The following is a 10,501-nucleotide window of genomic DNA, read 5'->3' as shown; positions in this document are numbered from 1 at the left end:
GGGGGGCGCCGAGGAGCAGCCGGGCGGCACGGTGAGGCGGGCGGGGCGGCGGCGGGGCGCGGCGGGGCGGCGGCGGGCGGGCGGCTGACGGCTGTGTCCCGCAGAGCCCCTGGAACATCATGATCAAGCACCGGCAGGTGCAGCGGCGCGGCCGGCGCTCGCAGATGACCACCAGGTACGGCACCGGCACCGGGGGGGCGAGGGGGGGGGGGGCGGCCGGGCCGGGCCGGTCCCCGCGCCCCCCCCCGCCTGACTCCTCCGCCCGCAGCTTCACCGACCCGGCCGTGTCCATGGAGCTGCTGCGGGCCGTGCTGCAGCCCAGCATCAACGAGGAGATCCGCGGCGTCTTCAACAAGTACATGAAGGTGAGGGCCCCGGGACAAACCGAGAGGCCGCCGGGGCCTGCCCGGGGGTGCTGGCGTGTGGGTGCGGGCCTGGAGCAGGGCCTTGTGCTGCCCGGTGTGGCCTGGCTGCCGGGCGCTCACCCCTCGTGCCGCCCCCCAGTTCTTCCAGAAGGCCGCAATCAACGTGCGCGATAACGTCGGGGAGGAGGTGGACCCCGAGCAGCTCATCCAGGAGACGTGTCGGAGCTGCCTGGAGCAGGTGGGCAGCAGCGTGCATGACAGCGCGCCGAGAACAGCGTGGGTGGGGGCCCTGGGGCAGGCAGCCCCGAGGCGCTGGATTCTGTGGTGGCCAGCTTGTGGTCAGCCGGGTGTTAGATCCTTAGCCTTTAAACTTCGCACGGCTGGGACCTTCCCTTCAGAGCGAGTGCCTCTGCACGCAGATCACCTTCGCAGGGTAAAGCAGGGGGTGCTGGGGGGCCCCCCTCTTAACCCACAGTCAGGTAACCCTTCCTTCTCTCCCTGCAGGCCAAGCTGCTGTTCTCTGACGGCAAAAAGGTTGTGCCCAGGCTGCCCCACGAGCAGGCAGGACCTAAGGTAAAAGTCATTGTTGTTCCCAGAGGCTTCAATGATGTGTAGGAGCTGGGAGGAGTGAGTGAAGGGGCTGGAACTGCTCTGTTCTCTGCCTGTTCCTTGTCTGACAAATTACAGCAGTGCTTTAAGTGGGCTGCGCAGCGCTGTCCTTAAAAAGCTGCAGGGCAGCAAAGTCGAGCTCTGTAACCGAAACCTTCCTGCCCATCAGCTGTGCCAGTGAGGAGCTGAAACTGGGAGCGTTGGGCTGGGAGGGACGGGGAGCCTACAGAGCTCCGCAGACCCCAGGCACAGTCCCTGTTATTGCCATTCCTCTTCCAGCGTGCCCGACAGTTGGATGAGGAGTTAAATCGTCGAGGAAGCCCCGTTCCCAAAAAGGTAGGAGAGTTTTCCACAAGGGATTTTAGTTTGGGAAAAAGCCTGTTCCTCGCTCCTGGCTGTTTCTGCAGTACGAATGCATGCAAGTGGCTTCTGTGACGGCTCAGAGGAGCTTGCTCTTGTGCAGAATTTGTGCACGTGGTAAAAAGAGCGGCCTCCTGAAGAGGGGACAGACAGACAAAAGGGTTCTCTCACCTCGGGCTGATTAGAGACTTTCTCCCCTGCAGAGAAAGGGCCGGCCTCCAGGACAGAGCCTGTCGAATGATCGCGGGGTCTCGGGCATGGCCGCGTGAGTATGGGCCCTGAGCTCCGGGGGGTGGGCAGGGAGCAAGACCGGCTGAGACAAGGAGCACAGGAACCCTGCAGTGTCCTGCCTGGCACCACGGGGAGCTGCGGGGAGGCGTGAGAGGGCAAGAAGGTTTGGGCTGAGGCTGAGTTGCAGGAGGCAAAGGCCTGCCGGGAAGCAGTTTTGGACAGGCCCAGACGGGTGATTCAGTGAGCTGTGAGACGGTTCACGGGCAGTGGAGGGACACCAGCAGCTGGGGGGGCAGAGAACGTGCAGCATTGGTGAGGGTCCGGAGGCAGGCACTGCAGAGAGGTGGAAGGTGGGAGTGGGACTGGAAGGGCTGGAGCTCAGATCCCTGCTGCTGGGAGTTCGTGGTGTGTCTGCGCTGATCCCCCTGGAACCCATCCTTACTTCATTTTCCCTCCCCTTAGGTGGAAGCTCAAAGTCTCTGAGCCCGTGAGAAGGGATGGACCAAAGGTACTGGCTGGCCGACGCCGCTGGGCTCACCCTCTCCTCCCCTTCGCTTCCGCCAGCAGAGCCCTGCCTGCAGTGGCAGCTCAGGACAGGCCGGGGCTGTGCTGGGCCCTGCCAGGCCTCTGCAGTGCCGGGAGAGAAGCGAGAAGTGCCTGGGAGCCTTGACTTGCCTCCTCCAGACACTGTAGCCCGTAGCTCTGTGGTGTGGTACAGCTCTTAGGAGACCCAAGCGAGCCGTAGCAGTAGCCAGGAGGATCCCACAAGCGTTTCCCCTGAGGGAAACCGCTTAGATCAGCCCAGGGTGATAACAGCAGATTCCCTCCTCTGTGGCAATCCGGAGGTCTGTGGCTCCCTCCCAAGCCAAGGGGTGGTTCTGAGGTTCCCCATCAGAGCACTGAGGCTCGTGGAGCGCTGGCTGGCACCAGCTTCATTTCTAATGCTGCCCCTTTTCCAATTGCTCTGTAGTGGGATCCATCCCGACTGACTGAAACCACAACCTTTGTGCTGGGATCTCGAGCAAACAAGTAAGGAATGGCCCTGTTGATGGAGGGTGGTGTCTCCAAGGCAGGAGCCCGTAAGACTCCTCCCGTCACTTCACTTCTCTGCCTCGGAAGCAGTAGGAAGGGCTGGGGAGGAGAGGAGGTGTCCCCGTGCCGTGCAGCGCCCCTCCGCCCGCGTGTAACGCCCCCCTCGTGTTCCTCTTTCAGAGCTCTCGGGATGGGAGGAACAAGAGGGCGACTCTACATCAAGCATCCCCACCTCTTTAAGGTCAGGCACCGCGGCACGGTGCTTCCTCCTCGGGGTTTGCTGGCAGCAGTTTGCGATGGGAGCCGGGAGCGTGGTGCTTGGGCTCGCTTCTTTATTCCTCCTCCGTCCGTCTCGGGGCACGCAGCGGGGCTAGCACACCGGCACGGCGCGGCCCCCGAGCGCTGCTCTCGCCCGCAGCCAGGGCTTAACTTGAGGAGAGGGCAGGCGGGGCTGCGCCCTCCCTCCGCGAGCCCCCGGGCCCCGTCCCGGCAGCAGGGGGGGGGTCCGAGCGGGGGGAGCGCCGCCCGCCTTCAGCCAGGTCCTCGCTGCTTTATTGCAGTACGCAGCCGACCCGCAGGATAAGCACTGGCTGGCAGAGCAGCAGCACATGAGGGCCACTGGGGGCAAGATGGTGAGTACGCTCAGGCCGGGAGGCGGCCGGCAGGACAGGACGAGGCAGGGGCGCTCCCGGGTGCTCGGCACCCCGGGCACCCACGCGGTGTGCTGCTGGGGGGGGGGGGGGGGGGGGGGGGCGCTCCCGGTGCCGGCGCGGCCGTGCCCGGCGATGCCCAGCGCCTGTCTCGCCCCGCGCAGGCCTACCTGCTGCTGGAGGAGGACATCCGCGACCTGGCGGCCAGCGACGACTACAGGTGAGGCGGGGACCCCCCGGCACGGGGACCCCCGGCACGGGGACCCCTCACCCCGGTGCCCCCCGGTCCGGTGCCCCCCTCCGGTGCCCCTCTGGCCCGGTGCCCCCCCAGGTCCCCGGCCTGGTTCCCCCCCACCCCAGTGTCCTCCCCCCAGTGTCTCTTCCCCCGGTGCCCCCCCCCGATTTCCCCCCTCCCCGGTGCCCCCCCCGTCCCGGTGCCCCCCCGGTGCCCCCCCCGACGCCGGCGCTGTGCCCGCAGGGACTCTGGCGAGCTGCGGCTGGAGGAGCTGAAGCCGTTCGTCCCGCCGGCGTGGATGACGGAGAAGATGCAGAAGTACATGGAGACGCTGCGCGACGGGGGGGACCCCACGCCGCCGCCCCCCGAGGGCCCCCCCGCGCCCTGAGGCCCTGAGGCCCCCCGCCCCCCCCTCCAATAAAGCCGCTGCTTCGCACCCGCCTCCTGCGCCTGCCCCTTTAAGACCGCGCGGGGGCGGGACCAGCCGCCGCGTCTTTGCGCCTGCGCGTCGCGGGTGGGGAGGTGGCCGCCCGCCGTTTCCACGGCAACCGCGTCCTCGACGGGCGGCGATTGGCCGGCGGCGGGGCGGCCGCGCGCTGATTGGTCCACGCGGCGCCGGTTTGAAACATTCAAACGGGCGCGGGAGGGGGGAGGCGGGGCTGGGACCGGGACCGGAGCGGGGCTGGGAGTGGAGCCGCACGGAGCCGCCATGGCCTCGCAGAACGCCGACCCCGCCGCCCTGCCCAGCGCCGCCGCACGAAAAGGGGCCGAGGCGGGGCCCCCGGCCGCCCGCGGATCCGTGGGGAAGAGGTGAGGCCGGGACGGGGCGCGGCGGGACGGGGTGCGGGGGCGCTGCCCGCAGGAGCCGCCCGGTGACGGTAACGGCCCGGTGACGGTTAACGGCCAGCCGCCCGGTAACGGTTACTGCCCGCTAACGGCCCGGTACCGGCCAACCGCCCGGTAACTGTACCGGTAACGCGCGCTTCCCCCGCAGGCTGCAGCAGGAGCTGATGGCGCTGATGGTGAGTGGGGGCCGGGCGCCGGGGCCGGGGCCGGTACCGGGGCCGGCCCGTTCCTGACGGCGCTGTCCCGCAGATGTCCGGTGACAAAGGCATCTCCGCCTTCCCCGAGTCCGACAACCTCTTCCGGTGGATCGGCACCATCGACGGCGCGGCCGGCACGGTGAGCGGCACCCCCGGGACCCCCCGGTCCCGTCCCTTCCCCGGGACCCCCCCCCCCCCCCCCGGCCCCCCCCGCCCCCCCGCCGCGTGCCCGCTAAGTGCCACCCGCAGGCGTACGAGGAGCTGCGGTACAAGCTGTCGCTGGAGTTCCCCAGTGGGTACCCCTACAACGCGCCCACCGTGCGCTTCCTCACGCCCTGCTACCACCCCAACGTGGACACCCAGGGCAACATCTGCCTCGACATCCTGAAGGACAAGTGGTCGGCGCTCTACGACGTCCGCACCATCCTGCTCTCCATCCAGAGCCTGCTGGCAGGTGGGTCCGCGTGGGGACGGGACGGGGCCGGGCTGCCCGCGGTGGGGACCCCACTCACCCAGCCCTTGTCCCCAGAGCCCAACATCGAGAGCCCCCTGAACACGCACGCCGCCGAGCTGTGGAAGAACCAAACCGGTGAGTGCCCCTAGGGGCGGCATGGCCCCGGCCCCGCTGTGCGGCCGCCCAGCCCTGAGCCCCGAGCCCCCCCCTCTCTCCCCAGCCTTCAAGAAGTACCTGCGGGAGACGTACGCCAAGCAGGCCAAGAGCCAGGAAACCTGACCCCTGCTCCGCCGCTTCCCTGCGCCGCCCCTGTCCCTGTCCAGCCCCCTCTGCGCCTTTCTGTATCATAGGCTGCTTTTAAGTTAATTTTGGAGTCCGAGCTACGGTTAATGTATAAATAAACGCATGTTTATAACTCTTACGCCGTCCTCCTGAAGGTTTTGCTGCATTCAGACATCCTCTGGCACTGGACAGCTGTGCTGGGGCGGCTGTGGGTGGGCTGCCCCGTCCCCGGGGTCCCAAGGCAGAAGCCCCGCACCCCTCTGTGTGTGTGGTGGGGAGACAGGGACACGGACACCCGTGGGGTCAGGGGGCTTTATTAACATTCCCCAGGACAGCTCCCAGGCACTGGGGGCACGTGGCCCCCCTACCCCAATGTGTACTGCACCGGGGGGGGGGGGGGGGGGGGGGGCCCCGGGGGGCCCGGCCCCCCCGCCCGGGGCCCCCCCCGGGCCCCCCCCCCCGGGGGGGGGGGGGGGCCCCCCCCCCCCCCAGTGGGTGCCGGGGGGGGGGGGGGGGGGGGGCTGGCCCTGCTGCTCACAGGACCCTGCAGCAGGGCCCAGCATGAGGCCCCAGTCCCTGGGATGGGGGGGCTGCACCCAGCTCCCCCGGCTCTGCTGCCTGCGTGGCCTCCACCGTCCAGAGGGGGATGTTGGCCGTGCTCTCCATCTCCGTCAGCACGGCCCTCACCTGCTCCATCTCCTCCTCCAGGCACGGTGGGGCCGGGGGCTGCTCAGGGCCCCCCCCTCGCTGGCCCCCCAGCCCAGTGCGCAGCAGGGCACTGCTGCCCCCCTGCAGAGAGAAGAGCCGGCAGAGGCGGTGGGCCTGGCGCAGGTCCTGCAGGAAGAGCTCCAGGGCCGAGAGGAAGAGCACCCACAGCCGCTCCAGCTCCCGCCGCTCCTCGGGGCTCGCCGCCTGCCGCAGCCCCGCCAGCAGCGCACCCTGCAGCCCTGTGGGACAGGGGGTGCTGACGGGGTGACGCTGGCTCCAGGGCATCCTCTCTGTGCCCCCTGCCCGCTGTGCAGGTCCCTTACCGGCACTGAGCTCCCGCGCCTCCATGCTCCTCCTGTGCCGCTCCTCACGCAGCCAGGGGCCGTCGGCGCTGCCCCCCAGCTGCAGCACCAGCTGCCGGTGCCCGGCCACCACCTTGCAGAGGGCAGCCTGGGCGGCCATGCACGTCCCCAGTGCCCCCCGTGCCCCGCACGCAGCCCCTCGCCCCGGTGCCATCGAGGAGGAATCTGGACGTGGCCCCTCCGCGGTGGCCCTGGCTCTGCAGGGACGTGACGGGCTCTGCGCCAGGGCCCTGCGTGGGGCCGGTCCCGCTCTCCCCACGGGCACTGGGCACTTCCTCAACCCAGGAGCCCTGCCCTCACCCTTGGTGCCCCCATGGCTGCGCTCCTCCCCGTCTGCAGAGGCTGCACGAGGCTGCAGGTCCCTGGGGAGCTCTGGCACAGGCTGGGCTGGCACAGGCTCCCTGGACACAGCACTGCCTTAACCCCTGCTGGGGGGCTGCTGCTCTCCCCCGCCTTATCACCAGATACACAAGGCCCCGGGGTGACGGTGGCTCCCCTGCATCCTCTGTGGTCCCAACAGAGTGGGCAGGAGCAGCCCCGCAGGCGCTGCCGGCCGGGACCCCCAGCCTGTGGGAATGGGGCCGCGCTCCCCGTCCCGCTGTTGTGGGAAGCGGCCGCTCTGCATGGAAACTCTGAGCTCAGCGCTGGCGCCCGCCCAGCAGCCCGTGGGAACCACTGCCCCGCGCCGCCCCGCTGCGTGAGTGCCTTGCGGTGAGCCAGGCGGCACAGAGCACGGCACGGCGTGGGGCACGGCACGGCGTGGGGCACGGTGCACCCGCCCGTGAGGATCCCTGAGTCCCCCTGCCCCGGGGACAGCGCCGCAGCACCCTCCCTGTGCAAACCCAGCATAATCCCGTACCGGCAGCTCAGCCTTTCCCCTTTTAATGAGGCTCAACCATAAACCACATCTGACAGCGTCGAGGAAAAGCTCAGCCGCTGGCCACAGGGCGAGAGCAGGGCCCCGGTGCGGGCAGGGCTCCCGCTGTGCAGGCAGCCGAGGCCAGGCGCTGCGGCGGGGCTGCTCCCCCGGCAGTGGAGCGGGGCAGGGCGCAGCGGCTGGCCTGAGGAATGTCTGGTCCCTTACTGCACGCCCTCCATCATCTTGAGGAACTCTGCAAGAGAGCGGCGCCGTCAGCCCCCGCCGTGCTGCGCACACAGCCCGCTCCAGCCAGGGCCACCGCTCACCATCAAAGTCGATGCGGCCGTCGTTGTTCTTGTCTGAGTCCTTCATGAGGTCTTCTATGTCCTCCTCGGTGACGTGCTCGCCGGTGGCCCTGAGGATCTCGCCCAGCTCCTCGATGTCGATGAACCCATCCGCGTTCCTGCGGGAGAGCAAGGGCAGGATGGGCCCTGCTCACCCGCCGAGGGCAGGCGCAGGCAGGCAGCGCCGCCCCACTCACTTGTCGAAGATGCGGAAGCAGTTGGCCAGCTCCTCCTCGGACTTGCCCTTGGCATCCTCTTTCATCTGGCGCACCATCATCACCAGGAACTCCTCGAAGTCGATGGTGCCGCTGCCTGCAGGGAGGAAGCGCGGCACAGGTCAGGGCACTGGCCTCGGCACCCGCCTCGGTACCCGGCACCCCACCGCAGAGGCTGCTCACCATCCTCGTCCACCTCCTCAATGATGGCGTCCAGCTCCTCCTTGGTGGGGTTCTGGCCCAGCATCCTCATCACCGTGCCCAGCTCCTTGGTGCTGATGTCCCCGCCGCCATCCGCGTCAAACATGTCGAAGGCAGCCTTGAACTCTGCGGGGATGGGGGGTGTCGGGGCTGGGGCCTCGGGCACCGGGATGGACCCCGGCCCTGGGCATCCGCCGGGACCCAGCCGGCTCCCTGGCGCTGCCCTCGCTCACCAGCGATCATCTCCTCGCTGAGGAAGGCGCGGGCTTCCGCCTGCTGGTCCGTCTGCAAGACAAGGGGCGAAGGGGTCAGCGCCGGCCTCACGCCCCTGCCTGGGGGCAGCAGGACGAGGGGCTCTGCAGCGGGGCCCTGCACAGGGTCAGGTCCCAGCCCCCCCGGCACGGCCACGGAGCCCTCATGCAGCGCTGCCCCACGGCACGTGGGGTCGGCAGAGGCGCTGCCCGTGCCCGCAGCGAGCCATGGCCCCTGGCAGCCCCCACAGCTCGGCTGCCGCCCAGCATCCACGCAGCCACCGCGAGAGCCGCTTGCTGGGGGGGTCCATGACACAGGGGCCCCTGTCCCCCCCGTGCTGCCTTGGCATCCCAGGCACGCAGCACTATTTTTGGGAACTCCTCGGCTCCCCTTTTAGGGAACAGCGGTCCGCATCCATGGGCACCTGTCGGCCCTGGATCGAGTTTCTCCTGGAGGCGCGGGCGGCGCGGAGCCGTGGTGGTGTCGCATGACCCAGCGCTCAGCTTTCAGCGCCTTCGTGCAGCCCGGGTCCAGCCGGGGCTGCTCCTTGGGCACCCGCTCTCTCCCCGGGTAGACGTGTGTCCTCTTCTCCCCCATGCACGTCCCGTGGGGGCCCTGCGCTGCCCCAATGTCCCCTGCCACCTCCCGCCTTGGCCAGCCCTTGAGCTCCAGCCACGGGGACCGTCCTTCCTGCAGGCGCGCCCTGGCACAGCCCCGCATCCCCCGGTGCCTGCGGTGCCTGGCGCCCCCGGCCCAGCTGCAGCGCACCCCAGCACACGGCACCATCGAGGCTCTTACCATTGACGCCATCTCTGCTGCTCTCCTCCCTTAGGGTGTCACCACCTCACGCACCAGAAGCCCCCAGAAGCTCCCTGGCTCCCCAATTTGTAGTGTCCCCGTGCCCCCAGCCATTGGCCCCCCAGCCCGGCAGCCTATCAGCTCCCCGGTGGAAATCCAGCCCCGCTCATTGGCAACGGGCTCATTTTACCTAATTTAGCCAAAGCGTTATTGGCCAAGAGCTGGGGATTAAACGTGGGTCTGAAACCGGGATAGAAATTCAAGCCCTGCAGGGAGGGACACCGGAGCCTTGGAAGGAACGTGGCTCCGTCCCCTGCTTGTTGCCCCCCCCCCCCCCGCCCCGGGGCAGCTCAGCAAGGAGGGGGTTAAAAATAGCCCCCGAGCGGTGGCATCCCCCTGACACCAGGGCCGGGATTTCCCCTGCGTGGCCGTGCTGGACCCGGCACCACGGGCAGGGCCGGATGGCATCACGCGTGCCCCCGCCGAGCCCGCGGCACCGCTGGGGGCAGGCGGCCAGCGCAGGGGCCGGGCTCTGTCCCCTCCCTCACCCCCCCGCAGCACCCCGGCTGCCCCGGCCGTGCCCACCACCCCCAGCCCCTGCCCTTCTCCCCCATTCCTGGTGCTGGGCAGGCCAGAGCAGAGCCCTGCTGCAGCCCCCGGCCCCCGAGGAGGGACGGGGCCGTGGCAGGGCTGGGGTGTGAAGCCCTGGGGTGGGCGAGGAGCACCCGGCCCCCGTGGCGGGGTCCTGGCACTGCTGGCACCCATCTCCCTCATCCCAGACGGGGCTGGAAAAGGCAGCGCCGCTTCGTGCCGTCGGCAGGGTGGGAATCCTGCCCAGGGCCTCCTCGAAGGCTCCCAGCACAGCCCAGAGCGCGGGCGCCAGTGCCGCAGCCCCTGCCAGCCGCCGCTGCCAGGGCTAACAGTGCTGGGGACGCGCCGGCCAAGTGGCCCGCGCCCCGTGGGGCTCCAGGAGGGCTCAGGGCAGCGCAGGGAGCACAGCACCAGGCCCGTGGGGCTCCCCGGTGCTGGGGAGGGGCAGGAGGCTGCCAGGACCCCCCCCCGCTGCCCACGGGAGCCAAGCCCCCCGGCACGTCCCCGCAGCCGGGCAGGCAGGACGCGGGGTGCCGGGGGCAGCCCTGGGGCACCCCGGGCCTGGAGCGGACCTGGGCAGGGTGCGGGGTGCTGGGCGCAGAGCGATGGCAGCAGCTGGGCCGGTTCCTCGATATTAATAGACGTTCCCAAGAAAGTGGCGAGGAGGGCGCAGGAATGGCGCTAAATAAGGCCGGGCGAGCGCCTGACGCCGGCCGTGGCTGCAGCCCAGCCGCGGGGGCGCGTGGCGAGCCCGGCCGGGGGCCAAGGGCAGCGGGGGCCAGGGGCAGCGCGGGGTCTGCTGGGGCCGCAGCACCGCGGGACGGGGCCCTGGGACCGGGGCATGGGGCACCGCGGTACCGGGGGTATTTGGGGTATCGGGGTGCACGGCCCGGCTCGGGGCGGCGCGGGG

At 69.8% G+C, this 10,501-nt stretch overlaps 4 protein-coding genes across 4 annotated transcripts; 2 read left to right on the top strand and 2 right to left on the bottom strand.

Annotated features, from left to right (window-relative positions):
* Window positions 1-6: 6 nt before the first annotated feature.
* On the top strand, window positions 7-3,923 carry DNTTIP1 (deoxynucleotidyltransferase terminal interacting protein 1). Its single transcript, XM_035312743.1, has 13 exons — window positions 7-31; window positions 105-175; window positions 269-365; window positions 505-603; window positions 870-938; window positions 1,254-1,310; window positions 1,538-1,599; window positions 2,028-2,073; window positions 2,536-2,594; window positions 2,778-2,838; window positions 3,158-3,229; window positions 3,412-3,467; window positions 3,726-3,923. The coding sequence occupies exons 2-13, from the start codon at window positions 120-122 to the stop codon at window positions 3,868-3,870; spliced, it is 879 nt and encodes a 292-aa protein (XP_035168634.1). The 5' UTR covers window positions 7-31; window positions 105-119; the 3' UTR covers window positions 3,871-3,923.
* Window positions 3,924-3,991: 68 nt separating this feature from the next.
* UBE2C (ubiquitin conjugating enzyme E2 C) lies at window positions 3,992-5,400 on the top strand. The gene is made up of 6 exons (XM_035312745.1): window positions 3,992-4,292; window positions 4,477-4,504; window positions 4,578-4,664; window positions 4,775-4,979; window positions 5,055-5,114; window positions 5,200-5,400. Exons 1-6 carry the CDS (start codon window positions 4,192-4,194, stop codon window positions 5,256-5,258), a joined length of 540 nt encoding a protein of 179 aa, XP_035168636.1. The 5' UTR covers window positions 3,992-4,191; the 3' UTR covers window positions 5,259-5,400.
* A 369-nt stretch (window positions 5,401-5,769) lies between these two features.
* Window positions 5,770-6,789, bottom strand: LOC118158139 (regulator of G-protein signaling 9-binding protein-like). The gene is made up of 2 exons (XM_035312744.1): window positions 6,293-6,789; window positions 5,770-6,208 (listed from the first exon to the last, which is right to left on the bottom strand). Exons 1-2 carry the CDS (start codon window positions 6,483-6,485, stop codon window positions 5,796-5,798), a joined length of 606 nt encoding a protein of 201 aa, XP_035168635.1. The 5' UTR covers window positions 6,486-6,789; the 3' UTR covers window positions 5,770-5,795.
* Window positions 6,790-7,197: 408 nt separating this feature from the next.
* On the bottom strand, window positions 7,198-9,120 carry TNNC2 (troponin C2, fast skeletal type). The gene is made up of 6 exons (XM_035312742.1): window positions 9,001-9,120; window positions 8,184-8,235; window positions 7,933-8,076; window positions 7,732-7,846; window positions 7,517-7,653; window positions 7,198-7,443 (listed from the first exon to the last, which is right to left on the bottom strand). Exons 1-6 carry the CDS (start codon window positions 9,010-9,012, stop codon window positions 7,412-7,414), a joined length of 492 nt encoding a protein of 163 aa, XP_035168633.1. The 5' UTR covers window positions 9,013-9,120; the 3' UTR covers window positions 7,198-7,411.
* Between the last annotated feature and the right edge of the window lie 1,381 nt (window positions 9,121-10,501).

The sequence above is a fragment of the Oxyura jamaicensis genome, assembly GCF_011077185.1.
Source record: "Oxyura jamaicensis isolate SHBP4307 breed ruddy duck chromosome 20 unlocalized genomic scaffold, BPBGC_Ojam_1.0 oxy20_random_OJ72815, whole genome shotgun sequence".
Lineage (NCBI taxonomy): Eukaryota > Metazoa > Chordata > Aves > Anseriformes > Anatidae > Oxyura > Oxyura jamaicensis.
This window is presented reverse-complemented; position numbering and strand designations above follow the sequence as displayed.